Here is a 17,761-nt window from a genome sequence, read left to right as displayed (position 1 = left end):
TATTCCGCTTCAACTCAAAGTGCTGGACGGCAACCGAGAAGGGACACAACGGCTACGGACTAAAAGCGAAGCTTATTTCCGACCTATCCAATTGTAACTGCATTTAGATTAGATTTAAGTCCTGAGACTTCGTAATGGGGATCACGAAGTTGGCTGATTTAATTCGTGGTGACGCTCCAAAATCAATATCTTACAAAGAAATCGGAGATTACGCTGGTAAATTACCCAAATCGAGTTAGCTAGCTAGCTTAGCTGGGTTAGTATTTATTTTCTGGTGTCGAGTAGTACTAGTTAAGCCAGATAACTACATAGGTTAACTAGCTACTAACATCCATATATGTTAACGATACACGCAGTAATTGCTACATAAAAGTTATTTTCCGCTTTCAGATGATTATTGTTAAAGACAACGAATAGATAGCTAGTGAATAAAAGGCTGGATCAGTATTGTGGACTGTACGTAGTGGCTAGAATCACCTGACTATGAAAACAGTGGTTCTTCTCCAAAAGTTGTTGTTGTTAGTGGTGACTAATGTGGTGTTTGTTTTATTGTTTAAGGGAAAAAAATTGCATTTGACACCTCCATTGTTGTGAACCAGTTTCGCTCAGCTGTGCCCGAACTAAAACTAAGGTAAGTCAGGCAGCTACATTGGTCTAAGATGGTATATAAAGTGTATAGATTATTTTAGTTGATAGTCCTGCTATGATGAGATATAAACAATGAATGAACCTTCCATTATGTGCCACAAAATAACGTTATTTATAAATAAATTATCGTAAATATAATATCTTATAAAAATATGGTGATATTGTGTTCATGTATGCGTGTCAGTCCTCTGCTAGGTCTGTTTTTCCGTACACTGACGTTTCTGGAGCACGACATCAAGCCAGTCTTTGTGTTTGATGGCAAACCGCCCGATCAGAAAAGAGCTGTGGTAAGAAGCATCCTTGAAACCCAGCCCACGTTTGGCCTAAGTTGTTAGCCACACATTACTAAAAACTACTGCTTACTCTAGTTTGAGGAATTTGTTTACTTCTCACTTTTGCTCCAACTGGCAGATAATTTTTAATTGTGTAACATTAATGAAAGTTGGAGAAGGACCCTTTAGTCATCAACCCAAGGTTGAACATTGTTCCAAACTTTGAAATAAGTGAGAAATGAAGGAAAGAAAATGTTACACACGTACATGCTGTTGTTGTTGCCCTATGTTTAAGTTTATATGTTCATAAACTACCAACGTTGCAGATTGTTTCTGTCTTTTCAGCTGGAGAAGAGAGCACAAACTTCAGGCAGGAATAGCTCATATAACTCTGGGGAAGGTAATAAATACACATATTACAAAAGTTGAATGCTTCTACTGAAACTCTTGTTTTCCATGGAGATGATCGGTCTCTCTCTCATCAATGGGGCCATGGTTTGTGAATCGTGGGTACGTTCCGACCGTCCACAGATGTTAATACGTACATTTTGTATACACTTCCACAGTGTCCACTAAGACTCAGGAATTCATGCGTCTCCTCACACTCATGGGTGTGCCTTATATCAGGGTAATTACCTATACTTTGACTTCCCATAATTCAGATTTTCCTTAATCCATCCTGTACTAATATTATTGAGTTTTATTGGCCATTGGCTAATGAATTGTCTTCTTGCCTGGTGTTATTTACCCCAGGCATCTGGGGATGGAGAGGCACTGTGTGCCCACCTGGTTAGGACTGGTGTAGTGGACGCCGTGGCTTCAGAGGACATGGACACCCTGGCGTTTGGGGGAACCGTACTCCTCCGGCAACTCAACGCCAAGAAGAAAAGGTGAGAAACAGGTTGGGATATGGATTCTAGTGAATCTAGTCTTGGTTTTTGGTTTTGTTTTTTAAATATATGGATATATTATTAGCTGGTTCTAGTGTTCCTGGTAGGAATATGTTTTTCATGATACATGATGAACTTTGCAATATATTGTTATGTACCTCAGGCATAACTGATGTAAAAAAAAAAAAGTCTGATTCCCTGATTCTCAATTTCATAGTGAGGTCACAGAATACTCTTTGCCAAAGCTGTTGGAAACTCTTCAACTTACTCAAAAAGAGGTACAACAATTTTGGATTCTGTTACTTTGTGGCTTTATGTCAAAATTAGTAGTTGTGCAGTTCTATGCAGAATCTGTCCACGCTTTATGTTTTGTAGACCTGAGCTTTTCTTTACTGTTTAAGTAACATTCGCATCTAACAAGATTTTAGTTGCCACACGATTCCAGGGTTAATTTTGACCTCTTACAGGGTAAACCTGATCCTGGATCAGTACTGCTGTGTAATGGATAATGTACAGCCAGTTGGTCATTGTCATAAAATAAGCCTCTCAAGGTGTGCAGGACCCGAATATGAATGGGTCTTATGTGCATGTACTGAAACATACATATACGTGAGCTAGCATGTATGAGACCCTCGTATGTGTACTAGTAACGGGGTAATAACTTTGCACAATGCTACTCTTGTCTGTCTCCTTTCAGTTTATTGACCTGTGTATCCTACTGGGCTGTGACTACTGTGGTAAGATAGGAGGCCTGGGTCCTAGCCGAGCACTGAAGCTCATTCAGCAGCACCGCACCATAGAGGGTGTGATGCAGCACGTCAACAGAAAGGTACAAGCCCTAGACTGGGCGGTTCATAGTATACCTCCCCCTAGTGTCCCAGAGTAACACTGCGGAAATACTACTGCTTTACTCTGCCCCTCTGGACACTGCATTTCCAAACCTTAAAGTACTGAAATACATGTTCTCTGGATAAAGCTGTTAGGGTGGCATCCCAAATCAGCATGTTTCTTTCACATTCTTAGCCAGTCCTGTCCACATTCTCTGATTAACCAATTAGTTAGTTTGATTGTTGCACCAGTTCTAGGGGTGGAAAACTAACAACAGTATTTGTTCTAGCCTTTTAGAAAGAATTTTTAATATACAACCATTGGTGTCAATGATATTCTCAAATGCTTTTAACCAGTAAAAAGCCAAACTGAAGCTAAGTGAATCAAGATTAGAATAAATCTTATTAGAATTGGAATAAAATAAATTTTATTTTCCTCTCTCTGTGGATTGTTCATTTTACAGTTCTCTGGCAGTTAAAGTGAGTCACATTTCAGATCTCTGAAGTAGGGTGTTGTTTTGATTAGGGGTGGGTATCACCACTGATTTCCCATTTCGATTCACAAGGTCCCGATTCAATTCGATTCGATCCAATTCAATATTGATTCTTGTAGGGACATTTCAGTTACAATACAAAGTGTAGTTTGAATGTGAAATGTTGTAATGATACAAAGAACACTCAAACTTTATTAAAATGTATTAAGATATTAGTGTTTATACTGTTGTTATAATAACAACCGTTACATAATTTTTTTAATATCAATTAATGCTCTGTGGATCAGAGGTACATTTTTTTTACTCTTACTGCAGCCATGCTTAACTGATCACCCCAGCCAAGTGGCGGTGCTCGAGAAAAAAAAGGATGATCTCGCGAGATAAAATGCGAGACGTTAAAACGGTACACATATGCGGGGAAAATTGGCTAATTCTAAAGATCGATCTCAGGTTTCATAAATCGATATCGAATCATTCAAATGAAGATCGATTTGAATCGAAAGATCGATTTTTTTAAACACACCCCTAGTTTTGATTGTAGTTGTCAATATAAGACCTATATAAGAATTCACATTTTGTTTTGTTTGAAAATGCTGGGGGAAATGCTTTGTTTTGTATGGAAAATGCATTTCCATAAATCATCGGAACCTACTCTTGGACAAAACTGCAGTTCCAATGGTGCATAACCAATTGAAAGTCTGTTTCAGTCTGGTCTTCAACTTAATCTGGTTATAGGGTGCCCTGAGAGTCAAGCACTGAGATTACACTATCCCCACAGACACACCCAGTTCCCTTAAACTGGAAGTACCAGGAGGCCCGCACGCTCTTCCTAGAGGAGCCTCGGAGCGAGGTGCTGCAGCTCTGTTGGGGCGAGCTGGACGAGGAGGGCCTGGTGCAGTTCCTGTGCCTGGAGAAACCCGTGAAGTAAACATGCGCTCCAGCGAGCACACACATCTGCCCAGTGGCATCACAAGGCATGTTGGAGCTGGTAAAAAACAAACAAACAGAGCGCCACCTGTTTGTGCTTTCAGGGAGCCCAGAGTCCGAGGCCGCATGGAGAAGTTCAGGCAGGCCCTCGAAAAACGGAGAAAAGAGAGAGCAGAGGAGGAGAGGGCAGGACACACCAGGCAATCGCGTCTTGATGAGTTCTTTCGCGTGACACGGAAGAGACAGGTAAACTCCTCAGACTCACTGGAGATTATTCATGACGTAACTATGAAGGTGTAATTTAATGCATCACTAAGAGTTTAATTTTATTGACATGTTAAGTCGTTGTGTTGTTCAGTCTACAGATGCTGTAGAATCCAGAGACAGAAAACGGCCGAAGGCTAAATAAAACCCCCCATTCATTCCTGCCCTCTACTGGAAGTGGAATCTGTGCACCAGTAATAAACCAGGCAGTCCTAATCCGAAAGAGTCTAATGGACATGGTCCGTGTGGAAGACCTCAGCAAGGATTTTTACTGGGACTTTGTTTCTGACGAGTGATTATGTTATAGTATCCAGGTTATGCAATGTAGTGCTTTGTTAATGTCATCAAAAATACTTTCTAGTTGGATCTTATCATGCCCAAGACACTTGAAATCTGCAGTTATTTATTTTAAATCATGTGTTTAAATGGCCATTCTTAAAATATAACAAATTCAAAATGTATTTGATTAGGGTTCATTTCTTCTTAAATAGTATCCAGCAACAGAAGCTCGTGGAAATGGCTACATTATTGCTAATGTAAAATATATGAAGAATATGGTTAGCAAAAAGTACAATAATACATTTTACGAATTAATGTATTTTAATACATTTGATACTGTATGGGTTGTTTTTTGGTTGTTTTTTTGTTTGGTTTCTTTGTTTGTTTTTTACAATGAAAGATTTTCTGAACCCAAACAAGTATTGGTTTGATTACTCGTATGTATTGCTGTGTAGATAATTACGACCACACGGTCAATTTCAGCATTTGACCGCATTTATTATAACCCCGATATTTTATGATACGATCATGCACCGAGTCGTCGGGCAAGTGAATAAATACCCGAAAACTCTCTAGACTTGGCCTGAATACAGCGGCTATTCCCGGGGAGGCTCTCCGCCCCACTCCGGTACGGTTGGTGGCAGCACGTCTGTCTGCAGAAGGACGGGCTCCAGAGTTCCTGGATCTCGGGGCTATAGAAGCAGAGGGCGTTTATGGCCGTCCCTGGCAGGTCTCCGCGGAGCCTTTTCCCAGTTCTGCCGGGGCTGTTTTTACTCTAGATCATTCCGTACTTTCCACAATTTGTTCTCTCCGGCGACAACGGCCTTTTTCTGTTTAGTCATGGCTGCGAGTGCGAAGCGAAAACAGGAGGAGAAACACCTGAAGATGCTCCGGGAAATGACTAGCTTGCCTGCCAATAGGAAATGCTTTGACTGCGACCAGCGCGGCCCAACATATGCCAACATGACCGTGGGCTCGTTTGTCTGTACCACCTGTTCCGGAATATTGTAAGTTTTTTTGTACTATTTTTTTTATTTGCGAGTTATAATATCAATTCCCTGGTGTGAGGTTTGCTGTCGCGTTTCGTGGCGTCTTCTACCTAGTGTTACCACTCCCGTCTCACGGATTGTTTATTTTGCTTTAGCTTGTCTGCTTTGTTTAATATATCCCCACCCCGCATTTAAAAATGTCATTTTTGACGACCTGGTACAAGAGTTCACACAAGGGACCTGAAAGTTTAATAACGTGCGCACTTCCTAAATAATGAATATTGTACAATAAGTTCCAGGCGATACAGCAAGTCGGCTGTGTTGTCGCACACCACCTCGTATTTAGGCAGGTTTTCCCAGACAGTACGCAGCCCTCGTACCATATTGTATTGATTAGAGCTCCGTGTAGGCCCTTTTATTGAGAAGTTATTATGCAGTGAATGTATCAGCGGGCAAATTTGTGTGTCACACGCCCATCTGATATGTCCGGCTGGTCCCAGCATTAAGCCACGTTCAGTTTCACCTCAGACTGTGAACGTCGCCTGAAATGATCGACCTGCGTCGTGCCCATATTCAACCTCCGTTAAAAAGAACCTTTATGTCCCAGTGAACACCCAGTCAATCTGACCGTTTTCTAGTTTGACCCACTTATCAGTTCCCTGCCTAAAGTTTATTGGTTATTTTGTGTTCCAGACGAGGGCTCAACCCGCCGCACAGAGTGAAGTCCATTTCAATGACAACCTTCACACAACAAGAAATCGAGTTCCTTCAGAAACACAGCAACGAGGTACGACGTGCTCAGTCAATTCTAGGTCAAATGAACGCTACCGCCTTCGTCTACAAATGGCACCCGTTTCGTCTATTTGACCAGGTCTGCAAACACATCTGGCTCGGCCTGTATGATGACAGGAGTGCCACGGTGCCAGATTTCCGTGAACCTCAGAAGGTCAAGGAGTTCCTCCAAGAGAAATACGAGAAAAAAAGATGGTGAGGGGCTCCTGCCCTGGACAAGTTCACTCCTGCTCTCTTTGCGTAGCATCTGGTCCTGGCTTGCTTTTACACTGAATCTTGGCCGATGGGAACGCAAGATGGCTCCCTGGCTGTGTTGTAACACCTTTTCTTTTCCGTGCGCAGGTATGTTCCTCCCGATCAAGCGAAGGCGGTTGCCTCCGTTCAAGCGTCCGTGTCCGGCTCCTCAGCCAGCAGCACGAGCAGCACCCCGGAGGTCCTGCCCCAGCCCCTCAAAACCCTGCATCTCAGCAAGGCTCCCTCCAACCAGGTGACTCTTCCTTCAGCCCTATGCTAAACAGCTCCGTCTTGGTAAACAGCCTTGCTTGTCAAGCCCTGCTTGTTGCCTGTGCTCATTGACACAGTTTACTTGTCTCTCCGAATCCTTATCTGAGTAAATGTGGAATTAAAACAAATACATCTGCTGTCCAAGGATCTTTGCTCAGGTGGTGGTTTGCGGTGATCTTAAGCCTTCGGAGTCTTTACCTTCTGAAAGGTTGTCGTTTGAAATGCATGTTCCTAACTGGATCCTCTTGTGTGTTAGGGAGGCCAAGCACTGTGCAGAGAGTTGTGGTAGCACATAAGCAAATCTGCTCATAGCAGCTTTTCATCTTTCATAAAAAAAAAGTCTGTTGCCAAGCAATATCACCTATTTAACAGCATGTGTGGCAGACTTGCTAGGCTAACGCCTTCAGATGGAATGAGAATGGAGGATGAATAAGCTGCATGAACATAATAAAAGTTTTTTATTTGCCTGGCAGAAGTTATTATTGTGTGGAATTATTTGGCATTGCCAACTCCTTCTATGGAAATCTTTTTGGTGAATTCTAATTTTTGATGGCCATGCCACTTATTTGTCCTCCGAATTCTCCTTGGTAAAACCATAATAATAATCCTGCACTTCCTGGTACTAGCAAATCCCATCAAACCCTAATGAAGAACTCCTGAATTGGATCTTCAGAAGTTTTCTCTGTCCTCCTTCCCTTCTTTGTGTCTTATCCTACCGTCTCAATCTCAGTCCCCGGGTATCAGCCGTGCCCACACACAACCTGCGGCGCAGGAGAAGAAGTTTGACCTCTTGTCCGACCTCGGGGGAGACATCTTCGCGGCCCCTCCGTCTCACCCGTCTGCCACCTCGAATTTTGCCAACTTTGCACATTTCAACAGGAACCCAGGTACCGGTGCCTCCTGGCTCAGCATTTGAACCAGCCCCAGTGCCACTCGGACGTTTTGGCTGCCAGCACTCCGAGCTTAGAATATTGTTTTCCATCATTGTCTTTCTGTTCAGCCCTTTTTTCTTTTTGAATTTGTTCATTTGTCTTTTTTTGGTTCACCATGTGGCGTTTTGCAGAGCAGGTCAGCTCAGGCGCTGACTTTGCCAAGTTTGATTCATTTGGAAACTCCAGTGTGTCCTCCCATTTTGCAACATCACCCCATTCCCAACCTTCCCAGCAGCCTCCTCAGACAGGTACTACCCCCCCCCCCCCCCCCATTGTTTTGGTTGAGTTTTGTCATCTGTTTTAGTTACCTAAAAACTTGATCTTTGTGCCTTTATGTAATCTGATCGAACAGCCAAATTTATCTGAATGAGCCCAAATTAAGTGCTTTGGTAGTATGTGCAGAAACTTTCCGATTTACGAGATGATCAGAATACAGGCTTCCCCATACACCAAACGATCAGTAGCCCAAGACATGCTTTCAGATTTGTTTGGTTTCTAAAGGAGGAGGTGTGTCCGTGCCACCACTGCCAACCATGGCTCCGCCCGCTCCTCAAGTCAGCTTGGCGGGGCAGGACCGCTACGCAGCTCTAGCAGAACTGGACAGCGTCCTCAGCACAGTGTCCCATAAGGCCCCACAAGGGTAAGATGGACCAGATTGCTGCCTCAATTCAGATTACAGAATACTCTTCCTGAAGGTGTAGTCCTGACTGTTCCAACAGGGGGCGCTGTTCTTTGCCCATTGGTTTGGCTTTGATAAAACCTTTTCTATCTTACCCACAGGAATGTGTTTGATACTTTGCCCGGCTCTGCTGCGGCCGCGCCACAGCCTGTCCTTCCCAGCATGCAACAGGGCTTTCCGGGTGAGGAGCATTCTACTGGTATGAAGTGATGATTCGTCAAGAAGTCCTGCTCCTTCACACCAACCGTACCTGTTCACTTTGACTCCTCCCAGGTGCTCCTTCCACCAATCCGTTCGTAAGTTCCGGAATGGCCCCGGAAGCGATGCCAACCAACCCGTTCCAGACCAACGGTAGAGCGTCGGCCACGGGTAATTCCCTGCCTCGTGTCAGCCGGCGTGCTTCCGCCTTTCCGTTCCGCTGTTGTGTGGATGATTTTGACGGTCCCTCTGCCGCAGGCTCCATGAGTATGCCGGCCGGTTTTGGGAACGCCACCAGCTACTGCCTGCCCACCAGCTTCAGCGGGACCTTCCAGCAGCCGTTTCCTGGCCAAGGCCCGTTCCACGCACTTCCCCCGGGTGCCTACCACCAGCAGCCCAATGGTACGCAGTGTGAAACGATCGGTGATGTGATGCAACCTAAGAACGCACTTCCATCGTGTCTGATGGAGAATTCCATTGTGTTGGTCTAAATTATATGTTGAGCTTTTGTTATGACTAAGCCACAAATGTCAAATACAGAAGTTCTTGGCTCAAATGGAGCAGGACACTTTGTTCATTCCGAAGTTATATACTGCATAAAGACCATTTGCTTAAACTAGAACCTCAGGAATCTTTGTGAAGAACAGTCATTCTGCAATAAGAGCTGGCTTTCCAAACATGGCTTGTAGAATGAACATTTTGTATTTAGTGTGGGATTGGTCTTAAATCTAGGTCTGGGAAACTGGCACTGTGAACTCTCCTAAAACCTTCATTTCATACCTTATGGGCTTGTCTGTTGCCCCGCCCCTAGGTGGTTTCCCCGCCTATGGCCAGGCCAAACCTCCAGCAACTTATGGACCACCAATCACAGGACCCGCCCTGTCCAACAACCCGTTTATGGTGAGCCGGCCGCTGACCTTCCAGAAGTTTTAATTTGTATGAGCTTGAAAATAAAACGAACATTTCATTTGCGCTGTCTGTATCCAAACTCATCTACTGTGAAATTACCATGTTTATTTTGTATTATTGCGTAATCCGAATGATGTATGTGCTGTGTCTGATGTCTCAGGGAGCAAATTACAGTCACTTCACACATTGGATATGAAAATTCAGTTAATTAGAATAAAATTCATTTGAATTGTGCTTATTATTTAATATTACACAGCATCTCGCATCCAGTGACCACTTGAACCATATAATCGCAGAACCTCAAAATGGTTCTCTAATAAAAGACCATAATAGGCAGTAAGAAATGTGAAAATACTGCCAGTGGTCGTTAGTTTTGGAACGGTGGGCGTAGTAATTACCAAGTGATCATTTTGACTCCTGTTGTGCCAGGATGAAAGTTTTCCTAATGAGAATTGGTCAAATTTACGCACTTGGAGAAACTGACAAAACTAAAGTTGCTTTGTTAAACATTTGGCACCAGCACAGAATAGCACTCCATGCTCTGTGATATCTTTAGTGCAAAACAACTCTCCAGTGTCTCATAGTGCTACGGGGCTGTTTAAGTCTTCCCCCATCTCCGTTTTGTAAAAATTAAACTCGTTATATTGTCCCTTGTGTCCCCATTTGGGTATTCAGATCACAGAATAATGGTAGAACTTATGCCAGTGTTTGAGCTCTTACAGCTACCAATTACCAACCAACTGAAGACCTTTTAAATAAAGCATGTAAAGGTGCATGCAGTTCCTTGTTTCCTGTTTTGCATGTATGTATATTGGTCGTTTCAGTTAAATGCTATGCAAATTATGCCATGCAAATTATTTCTTTCTAGGGCGGAGCCCCGACTGGGCCCTATTCCTCAGGTGGCTCCTCCACAAACCCGTTCCTCTAAAGCACCTGCCACGTGTCTCTCCAGCTCTACCACGCCCACTATCAGCATCACAAATGTTCTAAATGCCAGAAACGATTCCAGTTTTGTATTCGCCACACTGAGCATTTTAATGGCTGTAGCGAAAGAGATGCGGAAGACGGACCCCCCCCCCCCCCCCCACACACACCCGTGTGTTCTGGGAAGGTGTGTGCGGAAGCCGCTCAGTGCGATTCTTCATCTTCATTTTATGGCTTCGCCTCGATTACGTAACTGTCCTGCGCCTAGAAGTAAAGCTCCTTGTGCATATCGATATTTGTAATCCTTTTAAACGCATTATTTACAGTAAGAATCTGTGATTAGAAGGACATGGTTCAAATGGTGACTCGGGAATGCAGAGAGAGGGTGGTTGGAAATGAGCGGGTTTCTCTTTTGGCCCTGCGGTGGATAAAGGTTTTTGTTTTGTGACAAAGGGGGAATAAAGTACTAATTAAGGAGGTACTGAAGGCTGAGTGGGCAACAACACCCACTGTACTGATGAGGAACCATCAAGCATGGGGGGGGGGGGGGGGTGTCTGCAGCACAATAGGAGACAGGGTAAGTGGTGACAAGACTCCTGTATGATTTAAATGGAAGCAAGTTTCATCTACGCTGACCTCCACGAATGGGTTTTTGACTAGGCCAATATCTGATTTATCACAAGTGTATAAGGATATGTGTATATATATATAAATATATGTATAAAAATATTAAAGATTTTTAACTACTGTATGAATGTGTCTGATTACCTTTTGACAGCTCGAACTGTCATTGAATGACCAGTGGTAATAGAGTTGTTTTTTGTTTTAGGCCAGAGTACTGGCATAGCAGTGTAATTGTTAATGGAAACAATCACAATGAGTCTCCCTGTGAGATCTTGCCACTACCCCAATACATTTTTGAACCGACTTTATTTAGGTCTGGCAAACACATGGCTCATCTGCTTTCTTCGTTTTGCACATGTGTGCAACTTTGTGTTAACATTAAAATAATCTCAAGAAAAACCTGGCATGGTCCTCAAAGTTTTTATAATTTGGGTATTGTTTGTTTGTTTTTCATTTCATACATGTACTGTAAGAGAAAACCTGATTATAGGGTTGAAGAAAATAAGGTTTTGTTTAGTGTTGAGATGGTATGTTTTCCTAGTATTTAAATTAGGGGTATTAATGAGCAGTGTTCAGTCTGGCCAAATCACAATTCTCTAGTAGAGTTTGACGCATTCTGAAAATGTGTAGGATGCCTCTATACAGGAATGAAGCGGTTAAAACAGTAATGTTAACACTGCAATGGATTGCTACAAATACAGTTTTTATATTTGGACCCAGAAAAGAACTCACTTAACCTACAGTAAACCCACTGACCTGTTGGTGGATGTTGGGTCAAAGAAAACCTTTGGGTTACACTCACCTAAGAACAGGATAGAGAGATGTCAATATCACAGATGTGTGGTATTTCAGTGTGTGATTCCACTCACAATAGAAACAGAACTACAAACAGGAAGTCTAGATAAAAGAAATATGTCAGGCAAAACATGATTTGCAGATTTGCTTTGCATGGAGTTTGATTTATGATTTTGTTCTCTTTTAAAATATCTTCCCATTTTTGTTGAGGTGCCTTTGGTATTTATATAGGGGTAGTTCTGTGGTACATGAGGTACAAGAGATGTTTTTCCTCTTTTCCTTTTTGACTGCCGTATAAGGTTCAGATCACAAACCATATATATATATATATGTGTGTGTGTGTGTGTGTGTGTGTGTGTGTGTGTGTGTATAACCCAAGGAGGATGAACCACTGGGCAGTACCAAATAATGGAAGTGGCTGATATGCTGATATGGAAAAACTCCATCCAACAGGCTTTAAAAGGGCTGTATTGAAAGGCAGTTTAGAAGTTTAGAGGCACTAATCACAGCACCACAGGAGCAGAGCAAGCTCTAAGGATATATATATATATATATATATATATATATATATATATATATATATATATATATATATATATATATATATATATGCTCAGAGAGAGAGGGAGTGAGGTTAAATATATGTATTTGTTGATACACCGTTGATAAGTAATTCAGTACCAACATGTCAGTATGCGTCAGTACCAGGTCAGTACACCTGTATGTAACTGAGCGTCCATTATCGTGACGGTGCTCGCGCTCTTCCAGGAACATCACGGCTCCGTTTCTGTGTAGCGCTGCCGAGGTTCGCGACGTTGTTGCCTTGACGACAAGTCTAATATGGCGAAGTTGCTGGGAGAAACTTTGTTTGAAATCAGTGGCCAAGGTCCTGCGCCTATGAAAGACTATTTCTGTTTCGAAATACGAAAAAACGAGGTGGTTATTTAACATAGCTTTGTCGTTTTTAGCACAAGTTACTAATAGCCTACAGTTTCTAGCAACTGAAGCAATTACTGAAGGCAGCAGTCCATTAATTAGGACGGTCTAGCTTGCTAGCTAGAGGCGTTAGCCACTCAGCTAACCAAGGTAGTGAGTTCAAATTTATTTGAACCATTAATTTATTTGACGTTTGATGTTTGCTGCATTTTAGGTCATTTGGAGGTGGTGGAAAATTTCTTTGAGGGTTGAATCTCGGAACACGAAACCAGGAGAACAGAAGGAATCACACACCGACTACCTGGATGACAGTCGCCTGCAGAGTAATAATAACGTTTTCTTAACCAGATAAAGTTACTTAGCTGTCAGTTGTCCAGGTAGCAAAGTTCAACTAATCAAGAACTCATCAGCTTTTAAACCCTGGTTTGCTGTTTCCTATTGTGTAATCTAGCTAACTACATCATCTGTTTGCAACTTTGTAAAACAGTTTTATTCACAGATTGATTTTTTTGTTGACATCTAGGCCAGGTGGCAATGGTGTTTGGTTCACATATCTTGGATTACTCCAAGAAATTATGCCAGGGTCATTTTGATTACCTCCCACGTCTACCCGACTCCTTGCTTTTGAACATCACGGCCCATTTAGACCTTGAAGATGTCTCACGGTTTGCGCGCACCTGTCGCAGATTTAAAGAGGTTTGTCATTGCAGGAAACACATTATTGAAGTGGTCTTTCAAATTATGCACCCTTTTCCACTCTTCATATTTCATACTCACTTCCATGTGTCCAGCTTTGTAGCTCAGAAGAGTTCTGGGAGCAGATAGTGAGAATGAACTGTGACACTGTCAATTCTGGGATGGAGGACTTGGCCAGGGAGGTTGGATGGAGGACTATCTTCTTCACCAACAAACTCCAACTACAAAAGCAGATCAGTCGCCGGAAACTGAAGAATAAGACACCTCACGTAGATGGAGTAGACAGTGCTGTGTTGGTTTCTGCTTCTGCAGGCCTACCTGACAGGCAGCATAGGCGTGGGGACTTGGCAAATGAGCGTAAAATGAATAGTGTACAAGAAACACACATTTCAAAAGTGTACAAAGATACTTAAATTGGAACATTTGCAGTGGGTAGAAGGTAGACAAACTAACAAGCACCTTACACTATGTAACATAAATCATGCATGACCATCCTGAATTTGATCCTACAAACACCTGTTTTTGTTTTTGTTTTCCATAGTTGCATGTTTCAAACCGTGTTCTAACATAAGATGATGAGCCATTCTTCCTGCTGCTTAAAAGCACTTTCACATACTGGTTTTGAGGAATTGTAGACATTTCAGTGTTTTCTAGCGAAGAACATGTTATTGAGAGACTTTTGCCTTCAGAGTTTGATTTGATAATTTGCTGTGTGGCATAAATGTTTTGTTGCTTTAAGTATTTTAAATTGTTTGAGTGGCTTTTTCAGACCAACTATAGTATTTGCACCACTTTCACAATTTGTTTTTCTTCAGATACTCTCATATACGTGCAGTTTTTAGTGTTTTCAAATCCAGTCAAACTAGATTTAAGTAAATATATCTTATTTGTAAGATTTGTCGAAATGTAATTCTTTGAACACATCACTCCAATTTTATTCGATTTTTGTTACCTGTTCTCTCCTTTGAAGCTACTTTGACCATATTTTTTATAGAATGGATTAATTTATTAGATCATATAAAGTTATTCAGAAGACTGTAGGCTTTATTTCTTTAACAAAATAATGTATTATCTATTTGATTGTTTTGAACAATTAATCACTTGTCAATGAAACTGGCTTTAAAACATTTCTTGGAGTTGTGCCATTCTACTACATGTGTATTTCTGTGTCATTTAAGGTTTGATTTGTTTGTTTTTGTTTTATGATTATTTATAGATTTTTTCTGACAGTAAAGTTTCTGCTATCTCTGAGAGTGCCTCTCCACTGCTTTTTAAATATTCCATATTTAAATAGCATTATGGAGTTAACATTTTTTGGATGATAGAATTAAATAATTTGGCGGTGGTGAAAAAGCTTGCCATGTAGTAATATGAAATAAAGGTTTAGCCATGTTTTCCTAGAAGCAGAATATGTTTATAGCCAGTAACATATTTCCAATGATCACTAGTGCACCAAGATCACCCAACCTTAACATTCAACAATATTAAGATAATCACACACCTTTTAATTTTCTGTTTTATGGCTACATTAAATGACTAATAGCCCAACACTGTCATTGGGTGTTCAAAGGAGGAACCTGAAGGCTTATCTGTGATGGTGAGGGTCATGCAAGCTCCTACGTAATAAGCAGGGGAGTGGAAGAAGGTGCACAGAGCGTGTACAGGCAGACTGGGTTCACATCAGAGCCATTAGACGAGCAGGAGCAGAGCTTACAGAGCTGCCAATGCATCTTATGACTTAATCAGTCCAGACAGTGAGATGCTCAACCTACACATATTTACCAGACAGGTGAGAAACACCATTTTTTATATGTTACTCTATATATGAAATGTGCAGACTAATAATTTCTTCTATGAAAATAATACATAATTTTTTCTAAATGTATATTTTTTCTAAAAGTGTAGCATTTTTTTTATGTAGCACTTTTTACGGTTCTATCAACCAAATCACTTGTAAACCAAAAGGATTATTTGTCTTGTAGTTGCAGGGAAGACTGATACCTCTTTTTACTTGACATTTATAGATTACCTCCGTGTTTGTACGGAGCCCTGCTGGTGACACCCCTTCTTAATAAAATTAAGGCGTGGCCACGGCTTAATAAGATGTAGGAACGAAATCATTAAGACGAGTTAATGGTTTAGTGAACCTTGGAGACAAGACCAAAGCGTGATCACATGCAGAAAGACAGCTAGGTTTTTTGTGGACAATGGAGAGTGATTTCTGTTTTAATATCGGTATGGATTATGCTGATTATACTGTATATACAGTGAGATATTATATATGAGCAAGAGACACTTATTCCTCTTACTGGATGGAATCCGACACAGACTTGGCCAGAGTGACAGATTTTATCATCTATTAAATGGAAGACCTTGAAGGCTAAATGTGAAGTTATCTAAGAACACTGCCATACTGGGACTCGCGCCAGTGACCCAGTCTTACTATTGTACTGCAAACAGAAACAGATATTTGGGTTGTGTTGTATAGTCCAATTATATCATCACTAATAAAATCACTGCTTGTTTCACTTTCCTTTTATTATTGAGATCATATTAGATTATTTTTCTACATTATAGAGAACAAAGACTCTACAGCTGTACTCCTGTCTTGCTCCCTCCCTATTTCCACAGTCTACTAATTTGTTCCCTTAATGATCTTCTCCCTATGGCTTATTAACTCGTTTCTACACATTAGGATCTTGTTCACACGTCTTAATAACTCGTTGCCATGCCTTATGGGATTAAGGGATGTCACCAGCAGGGCTCTGTAATGCCTGAATTAAAGCACACATTTTGACCATTTATGTCTTTTTCATATTCACTCAAAAAAAATTTTGATCAACAAGAAATGTGACTGGTATACTGTATATTCATCCGTGTGGAAAATGTTGTTTTAATCTGCCTTTGTTTTAGTCCCAGCGTTTGTCTTGATCCTAGTCCGTCTGGGACTAATGAACAGCTCCAGCAGCTCAGAGGGCGCGAGGCTCGTAGATGCGGTGAAAGCCTGTGTTCACTCCGTAGCCTTCGTCGCCACCGCCACCTTCACGTACCTGATCATGGTGACGGTGCTCGGCTCGCCGGGCCTGCGGAAGAGCGCGCGATACATCCTGCTGTGCCAACACTGCGCATGCGTTACGTGCTTCAACGCGCTGGGCGCCGCCCTGCACACCCTGCGCGCCCTGCGTCGCCCCACCGTCCGCGTGGTCTGCTGGATCCTGTTCGACCTGCAGGTGGTGATGGCCCGCGGTTTGACCATGACCCTGACGCTGATGTGCGTGTGCACGTGCCTGTCCGTCTGCCAGCCGCTCCGCTACAAGGTGCTGGTGTGCCGCTCCTCCCGCTGGGTGATGCTGGCCATGTGGCTCCTGGCCCTGCTCAACCCCGTGGTGTTCACCACCCTCGCCTGCGTGCGCCAGCCGTGGGAGCACGTGGTGGGCTTGGACGCGGAGTGCACCTCGGCCCTGGAGAGCTCGTCGTGCATCGTCAGTGCCCTCCTGCTGCTGCTTGCCATGGCGTTGCTCATCTTTGGCAGCTACATGCTGATCTACCTGGAGGGGCATCGCTCCGGCCACTTCTCTCAGTCCAACAGCAGGGGGCGCCACACCATCATCATCCACAGCCTGCAGATGAGCCTGCATATCCTGCCGGCCATCGCCATCGTATCGCGCCTGCTGCAGACCCAGGTCGTGGTTCTGCTCACCTTCCTGGTCTTCAGCGTGGCCCAGTCCTTCAGCCCCCTGGTTTTCGGCTTGCGCTGTCGGGAGCTGCAAGAGCAGCTGCCCCGTTTCGTCCCGCCCTGCCGAGGCGGCCGCGCGGGCCCAAGCTCCGCCCCTAGCTCCGCCCCCAGCACAGACAATGGCAGCAGTGGTACCAGCACATGGACCTCCACCAGCGTGGGTGTGGGCATGAGTGAGTCTGTCCCCATCACAGACAGTGAGCGGGAGGAGAAGGACAGTCTCGATTTCGACAGCAGCAGGGCCACAGTACACCAGCCACACCAGCAGCCACAGCACACCAGCAGCCACAGCACACCACCCACACCAGCAGCCACAGCACACCAGCCACACCAGCAGCCACAGCACACCAGCAGCCACAGCACACCACCCACACCAGCAGCCACAGCACACCACCCACACCAGCAACCACAGCACACCAGCAGCCACAGCACACCACCCACACCAG

The 17,761-nt window shown here is 43.2% G+C and overlaps 3 protein-coding genes across 4 annotated transcripts; all 3 read left to right on the top strand.

Annotated features, from left to right (window-relative positions):
* The first annotated feature begins 18 nt into the window (after positions 1-18).
* Positions 19-4,983, top strand: LOC143482614 (putative flap endonuclease 1 homolog). Its single transcript, XM_076981014.1, has 11 exons — positions 19-216; positions 559-631; positions 833-935; positions 1,266-1,320; positions 1,487-1,548; positions 1,674-1,810; positions 2,028-2,088; positions 2,508-2,639; positions 3,910-4,055; positions 4,163-4,304; positions 4,417-4,983. Exons 1-11 carry the CDS (start codon positions 135-137, stop codon positions 4,465-4,467), a joined length of 1,044 nt encoding a protein of 347 aa, XP_076837129.1. The 5' UTR covers positions 19-134; the 3' UTR covers positions 4,468-4,983.
* Positions 4,984-5,208: 225 nt separating this feature from the next.
* On the top strand, positions 5,209-11,279 carry agfg1b (ArfGAP with FG repeats 1b). 2 transcript variants are annotated; one of them, XM_076981012.1, is made up of 12 exons: positions 5,211-5,608; positions 6,284-6,377; positions 6,462-6,577; positions 6,725-6,869; positions 7,617-7,773; positions 7,950-8,066; positions 8,320-8,458; positions 8,599-8,678; positions 8,771-8,866; positions 8,954-9,097; positions 9,507-9,595; positions 10,473-11,279. In XM_076981012.1, exons 1-12 carry the CDS (start codon positions 5,442-5,444, stop codon positions 10,530-10,532), a joined length of 1,404 nt encoding a protein of 467 aa, XP_076837127.1. In that variant the 5' UTR covers positions 5,211-5,441; the 3' UTR covers positions 10,533-11,279. The 2 variants fall into 2 exon arrangements, with proteins under 2 accessions (XP_076837128.1, XP_076837127.1); XM_076981013.1 differs by lacking the exon at positions 7,950-8,066 and having other exon boundaries at positions 5,209-5,608.
* Positions 11,280-12,645: 1,366 nt separating this feature from the next.
* fbxo36b (F-box protein 36b) lies at positions 12,646-14,936 on the top strand. The gene is made up of 4 exons (XM_076981501.1): positions 12,646-12,883; positions 13,098-13,206; positions 13,407-13,579; positions 13,675-14,936. The coding sequence occupies exons 1-4, from the start codon at positions 12,788-12,790 to the stop codon at positions 13,990-13,992; spliced, it is 696 nt and encodes a 231-aa protein (XP_076837616.1). The 5' UTR covers positions 12,646-12,787; the 3' UTR covers positions 13,993-14,936.
* Positions 14,937-17,761: the final 2,825 nt, after the last annotated feature.

The sequence above is a fragment of the Brachyhypopomus gauderio genome, chromosome 19 (assembly GCF_052324685.1).
Source record: "Brachyhypopomus gauderio isolate BG-103 chromosome 19, BGAUD_0.2, whole genome shotgun sequence".
NCBI lineage: Eukaryota > Metazoa > Chordata > Actinopteri > Gymnotiformes > Hypopomidae > Brachyhypopomus > Brachyhypopomus gauderio.
The sequence above is the reverse complement of the archived record's forward strand: the minus strand, read 5'-3'. Positions and strand labels throughout refer to the sequence as shown.

What these genes read in the sequence shown, in the direction of transcription:
- fbxo36b (XM_076981501.1), top strand. Translation starts at nt 12,788, where the DNA reads ATGGCGAAGTTGCTGGGAGAAACTTTGTTTGAAATCAGTGGCCAAGGT. An exon ending in TCGAAATACGAAAAAACGAG is followed by an intron (nt 12,884 to 13,097) that starts GTGGTTATTTAA and finishes GCTGCATTTTAG; the next exon opens with GTCATTTGGAGGTGGTGGAA. An exon ending in GGATGACAGTCGCCTGCAGA is followed by an intron (nt 13,207 to 13,406) that starts GTAATAATAACG and finishes GTTGACATCTAG; the next exon opens with GCCAGGTGGCAATGGTGTTT.
- LOC143482614 (XM_076981014.1), top strand. Translation starts at nt 135, where the DNA reads ATGGGGATCACGAAGTTGGCTGATTTAATTCGTGGTGACGCTCCAAAA. An exon ending in GTGCCCGAACTAAAACTAAG is followed by an intron (nt 632 to 832) that starts GTAAGTCAGGCA and finishes TATGCGTGTCAG; the next exon opens with TCCTCTGCTAGGTCTGTTTT. An exon ending in TGCCTGGAGAAACCCGTGAA is followed by an intron (nt 4,056 to 4,162) that starts GTAAACATGCGC and finishes TTGTGCTTTCAG; the next exon opens with GGAGCCCAGAGTCCGAGGCC.
- agfg1b (XM_076981012.1), top strand. Translation starts at nt 5,442, where the DNA reads ATGGCTGCGAGTGCGAAGCGAAAACAGGAGGAGAAACACCTGAAGATG. An exon ending in ACCACCTGTTCCGGAATATT is followed by an intron (nt 5,609 to 6,283) that starts GTAAGTTTTTTT and finishes TTTGTGTTCCAG; the next exon opens with ACGAGGGCTCAACCCGCCGC. An exon ending in GCAAGGCTCCCTCCAACCAG is followed by an intron (nt 6,870 to 7,616) that starts GTGACTCTTCCT and finishes TCTCAATCTCAG; the next exon opens with TCCCCGGGTATCAGCCGTGC.